This window comes from Hemitrygon akajei, chromosome 29 (assembly GCF_048418815.1).
Source record: "Hemitrygon akajei chromosome 29, sHemAka1.3, whole genome shotgun sequence".
Lineage (NCBI taxonomy): Eukaryota > Metazoa > Chordata > Chondrichthyes > Myliobatiformes > Dasyatidae > Hemitrygon > Hemitrygon akajei.
The window spans coordinates 19,971,053-19,991,290 of NC_133152.1; the positions used below are offsets into that span (position 1 = coordinate 19,971,053).

General features: G+C 42.0%; 1 protein-coding gene across 2 annotated transcripts in view; it reads left to right on the plus strand.

Annotated features, from left to right (window-relative positions):
- The window catches only part of LOC140718271 (PR domain zinc finger protein 2-like), a 260,695-nt gene that overhangs the window by 175,588 nt on the left and 64,869 nt on the right, over window positions 1-20,238 (plus strand). For both annotated transcript variants that reach the window (XM_073031787.1, XM_073031786.1), the window contains exon 5: window positions 7,830-7,982. In XM_073031787.1, coding sequence (XP_072887888.1) covers window positions 7,830-7,982 — 153 coding nt within the window. The remainder of the gene's footprint in view (window positions 1-7,829; window positions 7,983-20,238) is intronic.

The window sequence follows — 20,238 nt, forward strand, 5'->3', positions numbered from 1 at the left end:
GAATTCCACAGATTCACCACTCTCTGTGTGAAGAAGTTTTTCCTCATCTCAGTCCTAAAAGGCTTCCCCTTTTTCCTTAAACTGTGGCCCCTCATTCTGGACTTCCCCAACATCGGAAACAATCTTCCTGCATCTAGCCTGTCCAATCCCTTTAGAATTTTACACGTTTCAATAAGATCCCCCCTCAATCTTCTAAATTCCAGTGAGTATAAGCCTAGTCAATCCAGTCTTTCTTCATATGAAAGTCCTGCCATCCCAGGAATCAATCTGGTGAACCTTCTCTGTACTCCCTCTATGGCAAGAATGTCTTTCCTCAGATTAGGGGACCAAAACTGCACAGAATATTCTAGGTGCAGTCTCACCAAGGCCTTGTACAACTGCAGTAGAACCTCCCTGCTCCTGTACTCAAATCCTTTTGCTATGAATGCCAACATACCATTTGCCTTTTTCACCGCCTGCTGTACCTGCATGCCCACCTTCAATGACTGGTGTACAATGACACCCAGGTCTCGTTGCATCTCCCCTTTTCCTAATCGGCCACCGTTCAGATAATAATCTGTTTTCCTGTTCTTGCAACCAAAGTGGATAACCTCACATTTATCCACATTAAATTGCATCTGCCATGAATTTGCCCACTCACCTAACCTATCCAAGTCACCCTGCATCCTCTTAGCATCCTCCTCACAGCTAACACCGCCACCCAGCTTCGTGTCATCCGCAAATTTGGAGATGCTGCATTTAATTCCCTCGTCTAAATCATTAATATATATTGTAAACAACTGGGGTCCCAGCACTGAGCCTTGCGGTACCCCACTAGTCACTGCCTGCCATTCTGAAAAGGTCCCGTTTACTCCCACTTTTTGCTTCCTGTCTGCCAACCAATTCTCTATCCACATCAATACCATACCCCCAATACCGTGTGCTTTAAGTTTGCACACTAATCTCCTGTGTGGGACCTTGTCAAAAGCCTTTTGAAAATCTAAATATACCACATCCACTGGCTCTCCCCATCCACTCTACTAGTTACATCTTCAAAAAATTCTATAAGATTCGTCAGACATGATTTTCCTTTCACAAATCTATGCTGACTTTGTCCGATGATTTCACCTCTTTCCAAATGTGCTGTTATCACATCTTTGATAACCGACTGTAGCATTTTCCCCACCACCGATGTCAGACTAACCGGTCTATAATTCCCCGGTTTCTCTCTCCCTCCTTTTTTAAAAAGTGGGGTTACATTAGCCACCTTCCAATCCTCAGGAACTAATCCAGATTCTAAGGAGTTTTGAAAAATTATCACTAATGCATCCACTATTTCTTGGGCTACTTCCTTAAGCACTCTGGGATGCAGACCATCTGGCCCTGGGGATTTATCTGCTTTTAATCCCTTCAATTTACCTAACACCACTTCCCTACTAACATGTATTTCCCTCTGTTCCTCCATCTCACTAGACCCTCGGTCCCTTACTATTTCCGGAAGATTATTTATGTCCTCCTTAGTGAAGACAGAACCAAAGTAGTTATTCAATTGGTCTGCCATGTCTTTGTTCCTTATGGTCAATTCACCTGTTTCTGACTGTAAAGGACCTACATTTGTCTTGACCAATCTTTTTCTTTTCACGTATCTATAAAAGCTTTTACAGTCAGTTTTTATGTTCCCTGCTAGCTTTCTCTCATAATCTTTTTTCCCTTTCCTAATTAAGCCCTTTGCCCTCCTCTGCTGGTCTCTGAATTTCTCCCAGTCCTCAGGTGTGCTGCTTTTTTTTGCTAATTTATATGTTTCTTCTTTGGACTTGATACTATCCCTAATTTCCCTTGTCAGCCACGGGTGCACTACCTTCCCTGGTTTATACTTTTGCCAAACTGGGATGAACAATTGTTGTAGTTCATCCATGCGATCTTTAAATGCTTGCCATTGCATATCCACCGTCAACCCTTTAAGTATCATTTGCCAGTCTATTTTAGCTAATTCATGTCTCATACCTTCAAAGTTACCCTTCTTTAAGTTCAGAACCTTTGTTTCTGAATTAAATATGTCACTCTCCATCTTAATGAAGAATTCCACCATATTATGGTCACTCTTACCCAAGGGGCCTCACATGACAAGATTGCTAACTAACCCTCCCTCATTGCTCAATACCCAATCTAGAATGGCCTGCTCTCTAGTTGGTTCCTCGACATGTTGGTTCAGAAAACCATCCCGCATACATTCCAAGAAATCCTCTTCCTCAGCACCCTTACCAATTTGGTTCACCCAATCGATATGTAGATTGAAGTCACCCATTATAACTACTGTTCCTTTATTGCACGCATTTCTAATTTCCTGTTTAATGCCATCCCCAACCTCACTACTACTGTTAGGTGGCCTGTACACAACTCCCACCAGCGTTCTCTGCTCCTTAGTGTTATGCAGAATGTTATTTGTTATCTTCCTGGCCTATGATACCAACTTGGGGTCATTCAATCTCACTGCCATCCCCAAATCTAAAACTTTCTGGTGGGCTGAGCTTTGACCTTCCTTCAGCATGACTAGAAGACTGGATCATCCCTCCATGGCTTGTCCAGCCCTGAATATTCCTCGTATGCCCAATATTTAGGGCAAGAAGATGCCGCCAGTTAGCAACGTGACCAAAGGTGATGTCCTTCAAACAGCTCACGAAAATACTTCTTTTGCTCCTTTTACTTCTTTCAAGTATGATTCTACTACCAAGCTGTGTGTGATTGAAACCTGTGATTTACATTTTGATTGTGTTGTTTTTGGGCCAGTTGAGTGATCTGGGGATCTGTCTCCGAGGGAGTTCGGTGAGGTTTTGAGCAGAGCGTGTGCCCTGGGGGCCAAGAAACCTGGAGCCCACGCTCGACTCCATTTCTCGCCCATCTCACCAGCTGAAGCATCGAGCGAGATTGACATCAACAGGGACAAGAGCAGAAGGCGAGCGGGTGTCCGGCGCCATTTGCCTGTATTTGATCAGTCTCTCCCCTCCCTCTCACTCGCTGCTGCAGGAGGAAGGTGTCTGTGTTTGACTGGTCCCTCTCTCACTCTTGCTCAATGCTACCGCAGTCTTGGGCCTTGGGCAAGGTTTCATCAACACGGTTTACGGATTGAACTTGCAATCCATGTTGTATACATTTCTGGTTTCTGATTGCACCTTTTTAAAAAATTGCTATTTTGTGCAAATTTGACTCGCTCTGTGGCCTGCAGTCAACAAAGGACCAGTGTTAAATCAAACTAAACTGAACATTCCTAGACTGCTTCAATGACTCTGTGGCTTAAGGCTTTATTTTCTGTGCTTCCTGTTTGGATTTTTGTTTTCTATTTGCATGATTAGTTCTCTTTTTTGCACATTGAGTATGATTTTTTTTTCTTTGTAAGGGTTCCATGGTGTATTTTTGCTTTGTGGCTGTCTGTGGGAAGATGAATCTCAGGGTTGTATACTGCATACGTACTTTGATAATAAATGTGCTCTGAATCTTTTGCCAACACGTGTTTATCTTTTGGGGTGCCTTTGATGGATTTCAATCCTTCCTTCAAGCTTGTGTCGGAATTCTGAATGTCATAAGCAACCTTAAGTGAGAGCAGCTCAGGCAAAAAGTTCTGCTTCTCCCCGGGGGTGAGGGGCTTCTGAAGTTTGGCTTGTGGTGTCAGAATTCTCAGCCTGACATTCTCTGACCTCATCCCAATAGATATACCTGGATGTAACCTCTCCCTCAATTATCTCCACGCTAATTCCCATACTAAGCAATGTACAAAGAATAGATAAAAATTAAGCAGTGCTTAAAACCACAGAGTACGTACTCTGCCATCTTCCACGCTGAGCTCATGATGCCTCTTGGATTCCCTTGTGTTTAAAAATCTTGCTACCAAGTTTTCAGACTTACTCTAAAGCACGCTCACAGACAAGTATGCTGCTGTACAGTTCCATAAGACATGGGAGCAGAATTAGTCCATTTGGATTAATATCTGCCTTGTTCACGTAACCCCAGAAAGCCCCCTAACCACCTCCTCGTTGCTGGGGAGGTTACTGCCCATGATGGAGCTGGCCGAGTTTGCAACTTTCTGCAGCTTTTTCTGACACTGCGCGGTCAATACCAAACAGTGAAGCTACCAGTTGGTAAGCTCTCCATGGTACATCTATAGAAATTTAGCGGAGTCGTTGGTGCCATGACAAATCTCCTCAAGCTTCTAATGAAATATAGCTGCTGTCTTGCCTTCCTTGTAGTTGTGTCAATATGTTGGACCAAGGATAAATCTTCAAAGATGGTGACACCCAGACACTTAAAACTACAAACCCTTGATAAGGACAGGTGTGTGTTCCCTGGACTTCCCCTTCCTGAAGTCCACCATCAAATCTTCGGTTTTACTGACATTGAGCACAAGGTTGTTGTTGCATCTTCACTCAACCAGCCGGTCTATCTCACTCCTGCACGCCTCCTCGTCATTATCAGAGTGTTGTTGATCATCCCTTTCTCATAGCACAGAACACTTAGATGTTCCTCAACATATTGATACAGAAAATCGTTCAGGTATGGTCCATTACCTTCACCTCTAATTTAACTTTGTCCAGATTTAATTGTACATTACACAAAGTACACTGCAGATGCTGTGGTCTTAGCACTCAGATCTGCTGCTGGATCCTCAGCTTCCTCACAGACAGGACCCAGGCTGTAAAAACAGGGGACAAGCTCTCCTCTTCCATCACTCTGAGCACCGGTGCCCCACAAGGCTGTGTACTCAGCCCCCTGCTGTACTCACTGTACACCCATGATTGTGTAGCCAAGTTTCCATCGAACTCAATACATACGTTTGCTGATGACACCACAATTGTAGGCCGTATCTTGGGTAATGATGAGTCTGAGTGCAGAGAGGAAATTAAGAACCTGGTGGCATGGTGCGAAGACAATAACCTATCCCTCAATGTCAGCAAGACAAAGGAATTGGTTGTTGACTTCAGAAGGAGTAGCGGACTGCACGACCCCATCTACATCGGTGGTGCGCAGGTGGAACAGGTCAGAAGCTTTAAGTTCCTCGGGGTGAATATCACAAATGAACTGACTTGGTCTAACCAAGCAGGGTCCACTGCCAAGAAGGCCCACCAGCGCCTTTACTTCCTTACCAACGTTGGAGAGGGAATTACTCCAATGTCGGGTCTCGCCGATCCAGTCTCGTCTGTCCACCATTCAGGGCCCCAAACAGTCCTTCCAGGTGAGGCAACACTTCCTTGTGAGTCTGTTGGGATAATCTATTGCATCCGGTGCTCCCGGTGCGGCCTCCTCTACATCAGTGAGACCCAATGCAGATTGGGGGACCGCTTCATCGAGCACCTCCACTCCGTCCGCCACAACAGACAGGATCTCCCAGTTGCCACCCACTTCAACTCTCCTTCACATTCCCATTCGGATATGTCCATACATGGCCTGCTGTACTGCCATGATGAGGCCAAACTCCGGCTGGAGGAGCAACACCTCATATACCATCTGGGTAGCCTCCAGCCCCTTGGTATGAACATCGAATTCTCCAACTTCCGGTAATTCCCTCCCTCTCCCTTCCACCATCCCACTTTCACTCTGCCTCCTCTTCCAGCTGCCTATCACCTCTCATGACTCTGCCTTCTTCTGCTACCCATAGTGCTTTCCCCTTACATTCCTTCTTCACCTCTCCGGCCTATCCCCTCCCTGCTTCCCCTCCCCCACCCCTTGATCTTTCCTCTGATTGGTTTTTCACCTTCCCCCCACCTTCTTTATAGGGCCCCGCCCCCTCCCTCTTCAGTCCTGACGAAGGGTCTCGGCCCAAAACGTTGACTGCTCATTTCAACAAATGCTGCCCGGCCTGCTGAGTTCATCCAGTTTGTTTGTACATGTTAACTGTAGATTAGTTTACCACAAGTTTATGCATGCCTCTTACGCTTCTCTACTATCCCGAGTTACGCCATGCCCAATATCACACCTTCTATTTGGTGGCCTTTGAAGAACTGCCACCAGTGTTTTCTGATCTTTGTTGTTCCATTTAGATACAAGATTTTTAATTTTGCCAGTTTTTTTTTTCCATTTTGGAGGTGAGTCAACATGTCTGCCATACCATTTCTAGCTTCTTATTCACTCTGCAGGTGAGTTTTCACTGATCTGAGTATTGTTAGGTATTGACTTGCAGTGATTCAGTTTTTGTTATTCTTGGTTATTGTTCTGTAGACTTCCCTTAAAATTCCCCTTGCAAAGCTGTCATTAGTGTGAATCGAATTAAGTATCAAGGGGGGAGAGTACTCTGGGCGGCTGATATTGTGCATCAGTTTAACACTGGCACCCAGGAGTTGCACTATACATACATAATCTTCACTTCATTTAGGCTTGTGTTCTCCCTGGTTCTGGCTTAACGGCCAAGTGCAAGTCCAGTGACCATGTAGTAAAGGTCAAATTAAGTTAGTGGGGGGTTTGCTTGGTAGTTTCGCTCGCAAAATAGCTCCATTCTCCTTCTGTAGCCCTGCCTACAACCATGACTCCCACCCCTTGCCTTCACCCCCATTCCCAAATACTCAGGAGAAAATACGGAAAGCCAGCATTGGTTTTATTAACAGCAAGGGAAGGTTAATTCTCTGGTCTTAAGCTTTTGTGGGGCTGGATATATCATTGTAGTCTGTCAAATATTGGGAAGGGGAGGTGGTGGTGGGAGATTGCTGATGCACTTTGATTTGGGTTTTGTTCTGTTTTGTGTCCAGTAAAACAGAATACAAATTCCTGATGAAGGGGCTTGGCCGAAACGTCGACTGTCTGTTCATTTCCAGAGATGCTGCCTGACCTGCTGAGTTCCTCCAGCATCTTCTGTGTGTTGCTTTGGATTTCCAGCATCTGCAGACTTTCTCGTGTTTATAAAAAGTATCTGGATGTCACAAGTCCCACGTACCAAGACTGACGGGTACAAGAATCGGCAGATGCTGGAGTATAGAGCAATCGCTTACCGGAGGAACTCAGTGCAGTGGGTTGAACAGAGTCCATGGGGAGAAGGGAATTTTTGATGTTACAGCTCCTAGTGCAGGAGTTTGACTTGAAGCATCAACAACTTGTCTCCCCCACAGGAACAGCTGACCCACTGAGCTCCCCTGGCGCTCTGTCCGCCAGAGAAAGCAGGATCTCCCAGTGGCCACACATTTTATTTCCACGTCCCATTCCCATTCTGATATGTCTATCCATGGCCTCCTCTACTGTCAAGATGAAGCCACACTCAGGTTGGAGGAACAACACCTTATATACCCTCTGGGTAGCCTCCAACCTGATGGCATGAACATTGACTTCTCTAACTTCCATTAATGCCCCTCCTCCCCTTCTTACCCCATCCCTGACATATTTAGTTTCTTCCCCCTCCCCTTTTTTTTCTCTCTCTCTGCCCATCACTCTGCCTGTTCTCCATCTCCCTCTGGTGCTCCCCTCCCCCTTTCTTTCTCCCTAGGCCTCCCGTCCCATGATCCTTTCCCTTCTCCAGCTCTGTATCCTTTTTGCCCCTCACCCTCCTACTTTCAAATCTCTTACTATCTTTCCTTTCAGTTAGTCCTGACGAAGGGTCTCGGCCCGAAACATCGACAGTGCTTCTCTCTATAGATGCTGCCTGGCCTGCTGTGTTCCACCAGCATTTTGTGCGTGGAGCTCCTCCAGAAGATTGGTTGTTGTTACCCAGGTTGGCAGACTGCTTTCCAAAAATAAGGCTTGCCGTTCTCCTTTTCAGGAACGTCCTGCCCTCGACACGCACAATATAATACAAACCGTGTCGATGGTTACTAAACATTGGTGATGAGGACTGGCTCAGTACTTGCCACTAACCAAGATCAACTCTCTCCTTTCAGGTTTACTTCCCCCAATTCGGGTGGATGTGTATTGATGCCACAGATCCAAACAAGGGCAATTGGTTGCGGTATGTGAACTGGGCTCGCTCCTCCAATGAGCAGAACCTCTTCCCGCTGGAGATCAACAGGGGTATCTACTACAAGGTCTTCAAGGTAGCCATACCCTGTGATGTGAAGATAAATGTAAATTATTACTTCACATGCTTTAGCACAAATGCTAACATGGTCATAATTGTTTGTGAGCACTTATCTTGTTTTCTTGTATTATTCCCTAACTCAGTGCCCATTATTTTTAATTAGAAGGTTCATTTATTTTTATTTTCACCCTTCATTCTTCCCTAGTATGGTGCCCTGTTCATCTCCTCTTCTGTTTTTTTTTACCCCTTTTCCAATTCTCCACCAGAAATTAGTATTAAAAGCATTTGGACTATTATCTATGGGGAGAAGGTTCCAACATCAGAGGTGCAGAGGGACTTGGGAGTTCTTGTGCAGGACTCCCAGAAGGCTAATTTACAAGTAGAGTCTATGGTAAAGAAAGCAAATGCAATATTGATATTTATTTCAAGAGAAATAGAATATAAAAGCAAGAAGATAATGCTGAGGCTTTATAAAACACTAGTCAGGTCACACTTGGGGTATTGTCAACGGCTTTGGGCCTCATATCTCAGAAAGGATGTTGTCATCAGAGAGAGTCCAGAGAAGGTTCACAAGCTTGATTCTGGGAATGAAGGGGTTAACATATGAGGAGCGTTTGGCAGCTTTGGCCTGTACTCACTGGAATTTAGAAGAATATGCGAGAATCTCATTGAAACCTACTGAATGTTGAAAGGGCTAGATAGGGTGGATATGGAGAGGATGTTTCCTATGGTGGGGTTATCCAGAACTAGAGGGCACAGCCTCAAACTTGAGGGGCAACCTTTTAGAACAGAGGTAAAGAGGAATTTTTTTAGCTAGAGAGTAGTGAATCTGTGGAATGCTCTGCCACAGACCATTGGTGGAGGCCAAGTCCATGAGTGTACTTAAGGTGGAAGTTTATTGTTTCCTGATTGATCAGGGCATCAAAGGATATGGTGAGAAGGCAGGTGTATGGGGTTGAGTGGGATCTGGAATCAGCCATGGTGGAATGGCAGAGCAGACTTGATGGGCCAAATGGCCTAATTCTGCTCCTATGTCATATGGTCTGTGATTAATGGTGCAAAAACCAGTTGCACACTTGTTAATCTCTGTACTCCTTTAGTTGGTAATTTGAAGTTTTGAAATGCATCCAAGAAGAGGCCTGCAGCATCAATATGTGTTGTTATTTGATCAAATTTTGTTTTGATTCTGTGGAGCAGTTTGAGTTACCAACCGTGACTGATGGTATTTCTGGAGGTCTTAACATGTGGCCCTGTGACACTGTACATTCTATCCAATCAATAGTCTTTATTCCCACTATCCCACATCTTTATTACTTGCTGAGTATTCAAAGAAACGTTCTAAGGAAACAAAGTGATACTTTGAAGTTCTTTTTGGGTGCTTGCTGTGGTATTTGGGAGATTATGTTTCAATCCCAGTGATCTGAAAGACCCTCTGTTTAGTTCTGATAAAAGGTCTCGGCCCGAAATGTCGACAGTGCTTCTCCCTATAGATGCTGCCTGGCTTGCTGCGTTCCACCAGCATTTTGTGTGTGTGTTGCCTGAATTTCCTGCATCTGCAGATTTCCTTGTGTTTCCCTCTGTTTAGTTGGCAGCTTTAGCTGCTAGTCCCAGGAAGTTTGAAAGCAATGGCCACTGTGCTGACCTTGAAGTTTTGCAGATAGTTTGTAATGAATCTTTTAACAATACAGAGCATCCCAAAGTTTTTATCTATATTACCCACTCAGAAGAAAAAGCAAATGTGAGTATCCTACTTAGGAATAAAGTATATCAACCTAGTTTATATATTTAGTGATGCAACGTGGAGTAGGCCTTCTAACCCTTCAAGCCAGGCCACTCCAGCAACCCCTGACAAATCTGATTCACCTGGACCTAAGCACAGGACAACTTACAATGACCAGTTAACCTATCCGGTACGCAATTGGACCGTGAGAGGAAACTAGAACACCCAGGAAAACCCATGCATTCCTTGGGGAGGACGTACAGAGGCTCCTTACAGAACGGGACTCAGAACTTGGGAACATCCCGAGCTCACGTTACCCTAGCGCCCTTTCTGTGGGTTTCGTTTTCTAAGGGTTTATTTTGCATGCAGTTGTAGCTCCCTTAAATCTGAACGCTGCCAATGTAAGTGCGTTGAAAACCACACAGCTTTGTTGCAAATGCCCAGGAGGTGGGTGTTGTATCAATTAAGCCCAATTTGACTCATGGTGAGAAATGGCCCAACCCCTGAAATTCCAGTGAAGTTTATACCACGTCAACAGTGTGGTTCGGTGGTATTTGAGAATAAATGTTTTCTGCCAATTAGTTAATATAGTTGTTTTGAAGAGATGAATGCACTGCTCTACCAGGAGTTAACATCAACTCTGTAGCTTAAATAATCTCCAGTGCTCCACCGATTCTGTGATTAAATCAGAATGTATAACTATTTGTCCCAGCACTATACTGGTATAAATATTTATGCATATTGAATAAAAATGCGATTTGGAGGCCTCAGTGGTGATTACAGTTGGAATGCTATTTAACTTCTTGTGTGATAACTCATCATTCTCTCAAAACTTCTGCCACATAACAGGAATCTTCTCATCACATCAAACACAGATAAATTTTAGATCATCTAAATTTGATTAATTACACATCAAGTATTTTGTCATCACAAGGAAAATGTGTGTAAATGATTTAGATGGAGAACCTTCACAACGTCAGATATTAATCTGAAATCATTTTGAGGACTTTGCCTGAGTAATCCTCCTGTAATTTAAGTACTTTAAGCGCCAGTTGTGTATTTCAAAGGTGCTTATATCAGTAACTCTGCCTTTACCAAAACGTGCCACATGTTGTAAAGAGTATTTAGAAACATGGAAAACCTGCAGCACAATACAGGCCCTTCAGCCCACAAAGGTTGTACCAAACATGTCCCTACCTTAGAAATACTAAGGTATTTCTGTGAGGAACCTACCAGTTGCATTCCTCCAAAATAATTTGTAGTAACTTCCCTCTCCAAAATTGTTTCTCCAATTTTTCTGCTGTATTCCTCCTCTTGAGTTGACATGACTCATCTAGAATTTAAAAACTGAGTAATTTTTATTTGAATCCAAGTTGTTACTGCATTTTTTATTTCCGATTCAACTGCTTGGACTCCTGTAGTGGCACTCACAGACGGGAAAAACTGTTAATTATCTTTAACTTTCCCTAGATTTTTAATCAATGCTTTCACTGTTTTGATTTCACTCTGATTCCTATTTATTTTCGTGATTTGGGATTGTCTCAATTATTGACATATATTTATTTCAATAATCTACCTTCTTATCCCTGTGCCTCTCCCCTCCCTACAAGCGGATATTGGAAAGCAAACAGAAAAGGCGTAGGTTAATTCTGTTCTAAATGTTATAAGAAAACGTCTTTCACATCTTTCCTTAGAGTTATGCACAATGTGAAACCACAGAGGGAACGTGCTGTCCATGAGATCATATATTTAAGCATTAAGTTCGTATCAAAATTCATCACGGATCTTGTGTTGGTTAGCCTTCATCTAAAGTGATATGTCTGTACTGTTCATGGTTAGTTGCTTTAAAAGTTCCTAATTATCTCATTTATTATACTAGGTACAACCAAGAAAAATATATATTACGTTAAAACTCTTAAATTTAAACAATTAATTTTAATCCTGCAATATCAATGGTGAGGGGAAGAAAATTGCTTTCCTCAGCTATTATTAAAATACAAATGAAACTCTCGAGATTTTACAAACCTAAGAGATTAGAATTGCTGAGTATGTTTATAATTAAACTCAAAGTTTCAATTTTAGTAGTGTTGACATTGTTGATGCATTTGGACCTAATGGCTTTAATTTTACATGCGTTGCTTTTACCATAGTCTTATTCATTTACCAGTTTAAATCGCATTTTCTATTCACTACTGGTAGAACTACAACCATCTGTACATCATCTATGCCTTATAGGTGAAATGTTCTCTGTCATCCAGCCAGTTTGGAAAATGTACAGCATATAGCTGACCTATTGGACCTGTTCTTTACAGTCCATATGTATATAGGCAAATGTATATAAGACCATATAGCTGACTGCATAATTTCTTTGTGGTGTTAGGCAATATAGACTCAGTGGCCACTTTATTAAGAGTACCTGCATATTAATGGAAATATCTAATCAGACGATCATGTGGCGGCAACTTAATGCATAAAAGAACGTAGACATCAATGGGGAGGAAATGTGATTTAAGTGACTTTGACCGTGGAATGATTGTTGGTGCCAGATGGGGTGATTTGAGTATCTCAGAAGCTGCTGATCTCCTGGGATGTTCACGCACAGCAGTCACTGGAGTTTACAGAGAATAGTGCGAAAAACAAAAAAAAATAGAAAAATCCAGTGAGTGGCAGTTCTGTGGACAAAACTGTGTTCTTAATGAGTGAGAGAGAGAGGTAGAGAGTGAGATATCTATCTCAGAGGGGATGGCCAGTCTGGATCAAGCTGATGGTGAGGCGACAGTAATTCAAATAACCATGAGTTACAACAGTGGTGTGCAGAAGAGCATCTTTGTACGCACAACACATTGAACCTTGAAGTGGATGGGCTACTGCAACAGAAGACCACACCAGATCCCACTCCTGTACCTAATAATGTGGCCACTGAGGGACTTTTAAGAATATTTCAATGTACAGCTTCATTGAAGAGGCAATAAGATTTGTTCATGCTGTTCATTGTAATGCTACTCGAGTTGCTTTTTCCATGATCTTATTCACTTGCCAGTTTAAATTGCTTTTTTTCTATTCACTACTGGTAGGACTGCAACCATCAGTACATCATCCCCGCCTTGTAGGTGGAATGTTCACTGTCATCTAGCCAGTTTTGGAAAATGTGCAGTCTATCGTTACACTGATTGTTGTACATTTGTCGGGTTAGGTAGTAGATGTCAGTCGACGATAGACTAGAGAGGCCATGAAGACTAAGCTTTGAGTCCTTGTTCAAACCTGGTGCCAAACAAGATCTCGTTGCTACTCCAGGTAACTTCACACAGTACTGGGAAAGGATTGTAAAACACAGACCTTTGCTAACTTCACAAGATTGTGAGATAACAATTATTGAGGAAGGCCATTTGGCCCTCTTAGTGCATCAATCAAAAGAGATTCTTCCTTCCTGCACATCCTCTGAAGCTTCTGAATGCCCAGCTAATGGACACCCATACATGTGAGTGAGCCTTTGGGAGACTGGCAGGATGGGGATGGATTTTGGATTTTCCGACTGCTGCTGGCATGCAGATATCACCTGTGGGGTCGGAATGGAATATTTCTGTGTACATTCTTCCCTGAGCCTCATTGTCTGGGGACTGGATCAATTCAGGCTGGAGCTGGAGACACTAAGGTCAATTACCAAGTCAGTGAGGCTGCTTTTCCCCTGCCTGTTCTCCTGCCAAATCTGTTCATTTCCAAGTTAATAAGAGTTTGGAGTTAGGAACCATTTCAAGGACAGAACGCTGTTGTAACCCGGGTACTACCTGTACCGAGAGATCGATTTCAAGTTTGTTCACTATATGCAATTGTGTTAGGTGAAGGAAAACAGTTAATAGTTTATTAATTTGTATTGATGCCCCTTATTCTGCTCTGGAATCATAATTTCAAAGTTCAAACTAAATTTATTATCGGGGTGAGGAGGGTGTGTGTGTGTGTGTGTGTGTGTGTGTGTGTGTGTGTGTGTGTGTGTGTGTGTGTGTGTGTGTGTGTGTGTGTGTGTGTGTGTGTGTGTGTGTGTGTGTGTGTGTGTGTGTGTGTGTGTGTGTGTGTGTGTGTGTGTGTGTGTGTGTGTGTGTGAGATAGACCAGATACAACCCTGAGACTCAGCTTCTCTCAGTTTCTTGCAGCATTCACAGTAATTTAAAAAAAACATAATAGAATCAATGAAAAACTAGACACAAAGACAAACAACCAATGTGAGAAAAGGACAAATTGTGAAAATGCAAAATAATAATAAATAAATAATATTGAGAACATAAGTGTCCTTGCAGTGAGCTTATAAGTTACAAAATCAGTTCAGTGTCGGAGTGAATGAAGTTATCCACTCTGATACAGTAGCTTGATGGTTGAGGGGTTATAACTGTTCCTGAATCTGGTGGTGTTGGACCCAAGTCTCCTCTACCTTCTTCCTGCTGGTAGCAGCAAGAAGAGAGCATGGCCTGGATGGTGGAGGTCCTTGATGATGGATGCTGCTTTCCTGTGACTGCACTCCTTGTGCATGTACTCAATGGTGGGGAAGGCTTTGCTGTGATGTACTGAGCCGTATCCACTACTTTTGTAAGGTTTTCTGTTCATGCGTACTGGTATTTCCACACCAGACCATGATGCAACCAGTCAGTATAGAGCATCTGTAGAAGTTTGTCACAGTTTTAAATGACTTGCCAAATCTTTGCAAACTTCTAAGAAGGTTGAGGTACTTCCTTTGTAATGGTGTTTACATACTAGACCCAGGACAGGTAGTCCGAAATGATAACGCTGAGGAATTTAATGTTGCTGACCCTCTTCACCTCTGATCACCTAATGAGGACTGGTTCGTGGACCTTCATTTTCTTCCTCCAGTAATCAATAATCGGCTCTTTGCTTTTGCTGATGTTGAGGGAGAGGTTGTTGTTGTGGGACCACTCACCCTTCTGTATGCTGAATCATCGCCACTTTTGATACGGCCACCAGCAATGATGCCAACACACTTGAATATGACATTGGAACTATACTTAGCCTCGCAGTCATCAGTATAAAGTGAGTAGAGCAGGGGAGCAAGCTCACAGCCTTGTGGTGCAGCTGTGCTGATGGAGATTGTGGACGAGATGTTGTCAATCCGAACTGACTGGGGCCTGCAAGTGCGGACATGGAAGATCCAGTTGCATAAGGAGGTATTAAGGTATTTAACATTAATCATTTCCATTCCCAAACATAACTTGAATGTCTTAAGCCAGGCTCGCTCAAAAAATTAATTCTTTCTGAAAACTGATTATAGACTTCAGGAGAGGAAATCCAGAGGTCCGTGAGCCAGTAATCATCAGAGGATCAGTAACTTTAAATTCCTGGGTGTCACTATCTCAGAGGACCTGTCCTGGACCCATCATATAAATGTAATTATGAAGAAAGCACAACAGCACCTCTACTTCCGCAGGAGTCTGCGGAGATTCGGCATGTCATCAAAAATCTTGGTAAACTTCTATAGACGTGTGGTGGAAAGTGTGCTGACTGGCTGCATTACAGCCTGGTATGGGAACACTAATGCCTTTGAGCACAAAATCCCCTACAAAAGTTGTGGATTTAGTCCAATACATCATGGGCAAGACCATCCCAATCATTGAGCACATCTATATGAAACATTGCCATAGAAAAGCAGCATCCATCATCAAAGATCCTCACCACCCAGGCCGTGCTCTCTTCTCACTGCTGCCATCAGGTAGAAGGTACAGGTGCCTCAGGACTCGCACCACCAGGTTCAAGAACAGTTACTACCCCTCAACCATCAGGCTCTTGAGCAAAAGGGGATAACTACTCACTTAAGGACTCTTTTATCTTGTTATTTCATGCTCGTTATTTATTTCTATTTATTTATATCTGCAGTTTGTTGTCCATTGTTTACAGTTACTGTTCTATAGATTTGCTAAGTATGCCCGCAAAAAAAGAATCACAGGGTTGTATGTGGTGACGTGTGTACTCTGATAATAAATTTTACTTTGAACTTTGAAATCATTTCCCCTGACAATGGTGTTGATTAACTGAATACTCTTGTGTTTCCCTCAGCAGTTCAACATCCCCCTTCTCTTTGTGGGAACTCAGTCCAGAACCTCATGTCCAGTCTATCAGTACATAATGTTGTTGATTCCCTCTCTGATCTATATTCATTTGTTTTGACTTCTTATTTTATCATTCTGCTGCAGTCCATTGAGAGAACTTGTTTTACTTCAAATTCACAAAGACGTCGGATCTGGCTTCATTCTAGTTTATGTTGAAACTATTTAAGGGCTGCAAGTAATGTCAAGGACCCTACTTTGTGCAAAACCATTCATCTATAACAGTTTATTCCACTTTCAAACCACTTCCCATTAATTTTGTGATTTCTGAGCAATTTTTCAGTTTCCACTGCTTAGCCTAAGTTTGGGACTGCGAACTGAGGTCATTTAGATAATTTATGAACCGTTGTGGCCTCTAAAATAACTCTTGGCTCTGACAAAGTCCTAGTACTAACCAAATTACTATCCTAATAGTTTAATATTTATTCTAAAAATTCATAAGGAGTTATGTCATGTTGTCTTGCAAACATAAAGGTGCAGCTAATAGATCCAGTGATGAGCGTTCAAGCCAAGCCCTGGATGTTGTTTGTGTAGAATTTACAAGTTCTTCTTGTGACTCTTTTAATCCCCTCAGGATGTTCTAGTTCCCTCCCACGTCCAAAAGCTATGTTGGTTAATTGGCCACGGCTAATTGCCCCTAAATTTGGTGGGTGCTAGATTTGTTGGGAATATAGGGAAAATAGGTTACAGTTAGTTTAAACTAGTTGCTGAAATAGGATTGCTCTGTGAGATTGCATAGATTTAATGGGTCAAATGCTCTCATATGTCATCATGAAATGTAGAAAATATACTGTCATTATTGTAGATGTTTGGTTCATCTCTAATACCCCAAGGTCAAAATACTAATGTAAAAATTCAGCATGTACTGCAGATGGTAATTATATTTTTAAGGACAATGTAAAATGAACAAAAGGTGGGTAGGGAATTAAAACATATGTTTAAGATAGATTCATATGAACATAAGTACAATGGTGGCCAGTCCAGCTTGCCTCATTAAATTATGATGTCTTGAATATTATAATAAAACTCTCCAGCCCGAGCCAATAAAAATATCTCTTCTAGGAGTTTTTTTAAAAGAAAGGCCAATTTGATGGGTGGGAATTCTGGAATATTCTTAAGCAAGATTTGGGCAGTTCTTTATTGGCTGCTGTCTGTGACTGAAACTGCTCCCAGGAAGATCCTTCTAGCCGAGTACCTATGATTTTGGGATAGTTGATATCCCTCTCAACCAAAAATGGGTCCAGCTCTTATATGAAGGAACACAAAATCTGGATATTCCTGCCCCCTCCTCTCTAAACCCTTGCATAGCATAAGAACCACATTCTGACCTCCAAGGTAGGTTTGGTTTTGTGCAATATAAATCATATCCCCCATCTCACACTCTCAGGCCCTCTGGTTCTTAATAAACTATCAACATTTAATCTAATTCCTTTACCTTGAACCTTGCAGTGTTGAAATCACATTGGCCATTTACAAAACTTCTGCAAAAGATACAATTAGATTTGTAATTACACTAGGTTGGATATTCTTAATATGACCTTCTCTATCCAAGAAATGACATATCTTTAATGATTCCCTCAGGCTTCTTTCCTTTTATTGATGTCATTCTTTATTATATTTATATTTTTCTGGGGTCCCTTCAGACTTCTTTTTAAACAAGACATTACCTCACTACATTAGCACCCGTCCAGCCAAGGATGATCTTCCTGGAGTGCAGAGAATAATTTAAAAAGGCTGGTTTAAGGTTCAAACAACACCTGCCTCATTGCTCCATGGAATTACAAGTTCATGTAATTTGACAAATTATTTTAAAATTCCTTATTCTATCCAACACACCTCGCCTAACATCACTAGTTTTATCATTAAAATTATTCACTTTAAATCATAAAAGAATTTTCAGGATTGAAGATCGTATTCATTTAATATTTCTGCCATACCCATGAATTTTTCAATAACCTTCAAAGCATCAAACAGTTTTTGACAATGTTCCAGCTCCACCACTTAATTGTAAAAGCATTTCCTTTTCCACAATTGTCTAGAAATTACTTTAAAAAAATTTAGTTGATCAAAAATCTTGTGATTCTTTGTTTTAGTAGTTTTTGAAGCTCAGGTTTGTTTAGCTGAGAATCAGTCCTATTTAAATACAAAAACTTTGTCTAAATCGTGCTGGTATCTTGACAGTTCCTCGCCTTGTTTCTTTCTTTAAGTAAGGCTACATGTTTGTCTTCCATATCTTCCTCCCTTACACCTTACAATTTTTTTTACATTTTCTCTGCCCCACCCAGTCACCTGTTCTGCTTTAGTGGATATTTTCTCTTCAGCCCATAAGTTCAAACAGTATATCAAAGCCGCCCATTGCTCCGGTCATCTGTACACGTGCTGTACGTTCTACAATGTGAGCACCATATGGAAGATTATGCTCAGTACGAAACACTGGAAACATATTAGTTCTCTCATAAATATGCTCAGTTAGGAAATAACCTTGTATATTTTGAGTAAATTTTCCAACGGTTACCTCCCATCGCAACAGTGGGATTCCATAACAAACTGAACATCTGGTTCTAATTTTCTAATGAAATACTCCTACTGCATTGTAAATAGTAAAAAATGAAAGAATTTTTTTCTAATATCCCACAAACAGTATTTGATAAAAACACAATTACACTATTTTCAGTATTTATCTTACACAGATTTACAAAAATCTAAATGGATAAAACCAGTACTATATTGATATCCTTTGTATGATAGGGAGATAACTCTTAACTTTGCAAGCTAGAGATTATTCCAAAGGTAGTTGCCTAGTCCATATCCGCCATCAAATAGAAGGTCCAGGTTGCATCAAACCTTATTCAATATTTTTATCTCTATTTCCACAGATTTTTTTAATGCATCCTCTGCAACAAATATAAACCTGATCTACTGTAGGTATTTTGGAGGCTACTTATTCCTCGGTCCTGTTCTACTATGTAATAAGATAATTAGAGATGTTTGACCTAAGCATATAACCATATAACAATTACAGCACGGAAGCAGGCCCTCTCGGCCCTTCTAGTCTGTGCCGAATGCTTACTCTCACCTAGTCCCACCGACCTGCAGTCAGCCCATAACCCTCCATTCCTTTCCTGTCCATATACCTAAGTCTGCCTTTTTACATATCTCTTAATATTAAATTTATAAATTTACTCCTAAGATTCAAGATGAATAATTGACATCAATTTGTGGTCAAGAGTTCCAGATTTTTACCCACGGTGCAGAAATGTTTCTTAATTTCCTTTTCAAAGACAAAGCTCTATTTTTTGGATTATCCTCCACTCCCTACACCCCCCCCCCACCCCAGCACATCCAGAATGATCTCCTGAGCTAATATGTTCCTTAATGTTCTGAAAATCTATTAATAATCTATCTGCACTTGTTGCAAAACTATATTTTATTTTTGTTATCAACAAATTTGGATACATGACTTCCAATCTTTGTGGCTACAGACCTAATGAAGATCTTTGTGGTTCATCACATTATATCTGAGAACCACCCATTATTGTCTTTTTGTCAGCAAACTTCCTTTAGCTACTGCCTTTTATGAAGGACTTTGTATAGACTTTAAAATGATATTTAAAATCTTACATCTGTATTATTGTATTATTGGTGGCATCCATTAGTCTCGCGAGACCATGGATCTGCGCCTGGAATGGTTTCCAGGGCGCAGGCCTGGGCAAGGTTGTATGGAAGACCGGCAGTTGCCAAAACAGTAGGTCTCCCCTCTCCACGACATCGATGTTGTCCAAGGGAAGGGCAAGGGCCAATACAGCTTGGCACCGGTGTCATCACAGGAGTTGCCAGAGCGAGGCTGAAGACAACGTCGGACTGCCTTAGGGACTCCAGCTCCGGATTTGTCCTCAGGGTTTACTCCCGAAGCCCCTCCCATGAGTGGGTATGGCCACAAGGCAGCAGAGGTTTGAAATCAGAGTTTTTCCTCTCTTAGATGGACTGTCTTCCCAGGCTGTCGAGCTCTATCTACCCAATATTATATCATCTTCAGAAAAATAAATATGATTCATCAAACCTAGCTGTACCTTCTTTTATAATGGATTTGAAAATATTGGAACCACTCAGTCCAGTCAGCATCTGTGGAGAGAAACAGAGCTAATGTTTTAGGTTAGGGGCTTTTTTTTTCATCAGAACTAGATGAAGTTAGAAAACAAACATGTTTTAAGTTGCAGAGAAAGATGGAACAGCTGGAGACCATGAGAGGCAGTGATCTCTCTGTCTGGCTGAGGCCTCCGTCAGTCAGAGTTGACCAGGGATAATGCATCCTAGCTGTCTAATAACGCAAGCCTGGGCAGTATGATATGGAGGGCAAGCTGTTGCCCATGTAGCAGGCTCCCCCTCTCCACGCATCTGATGAACCCAAAGGAACGGCGGAGACCGGTACAGTTTGGCAGCAGCAG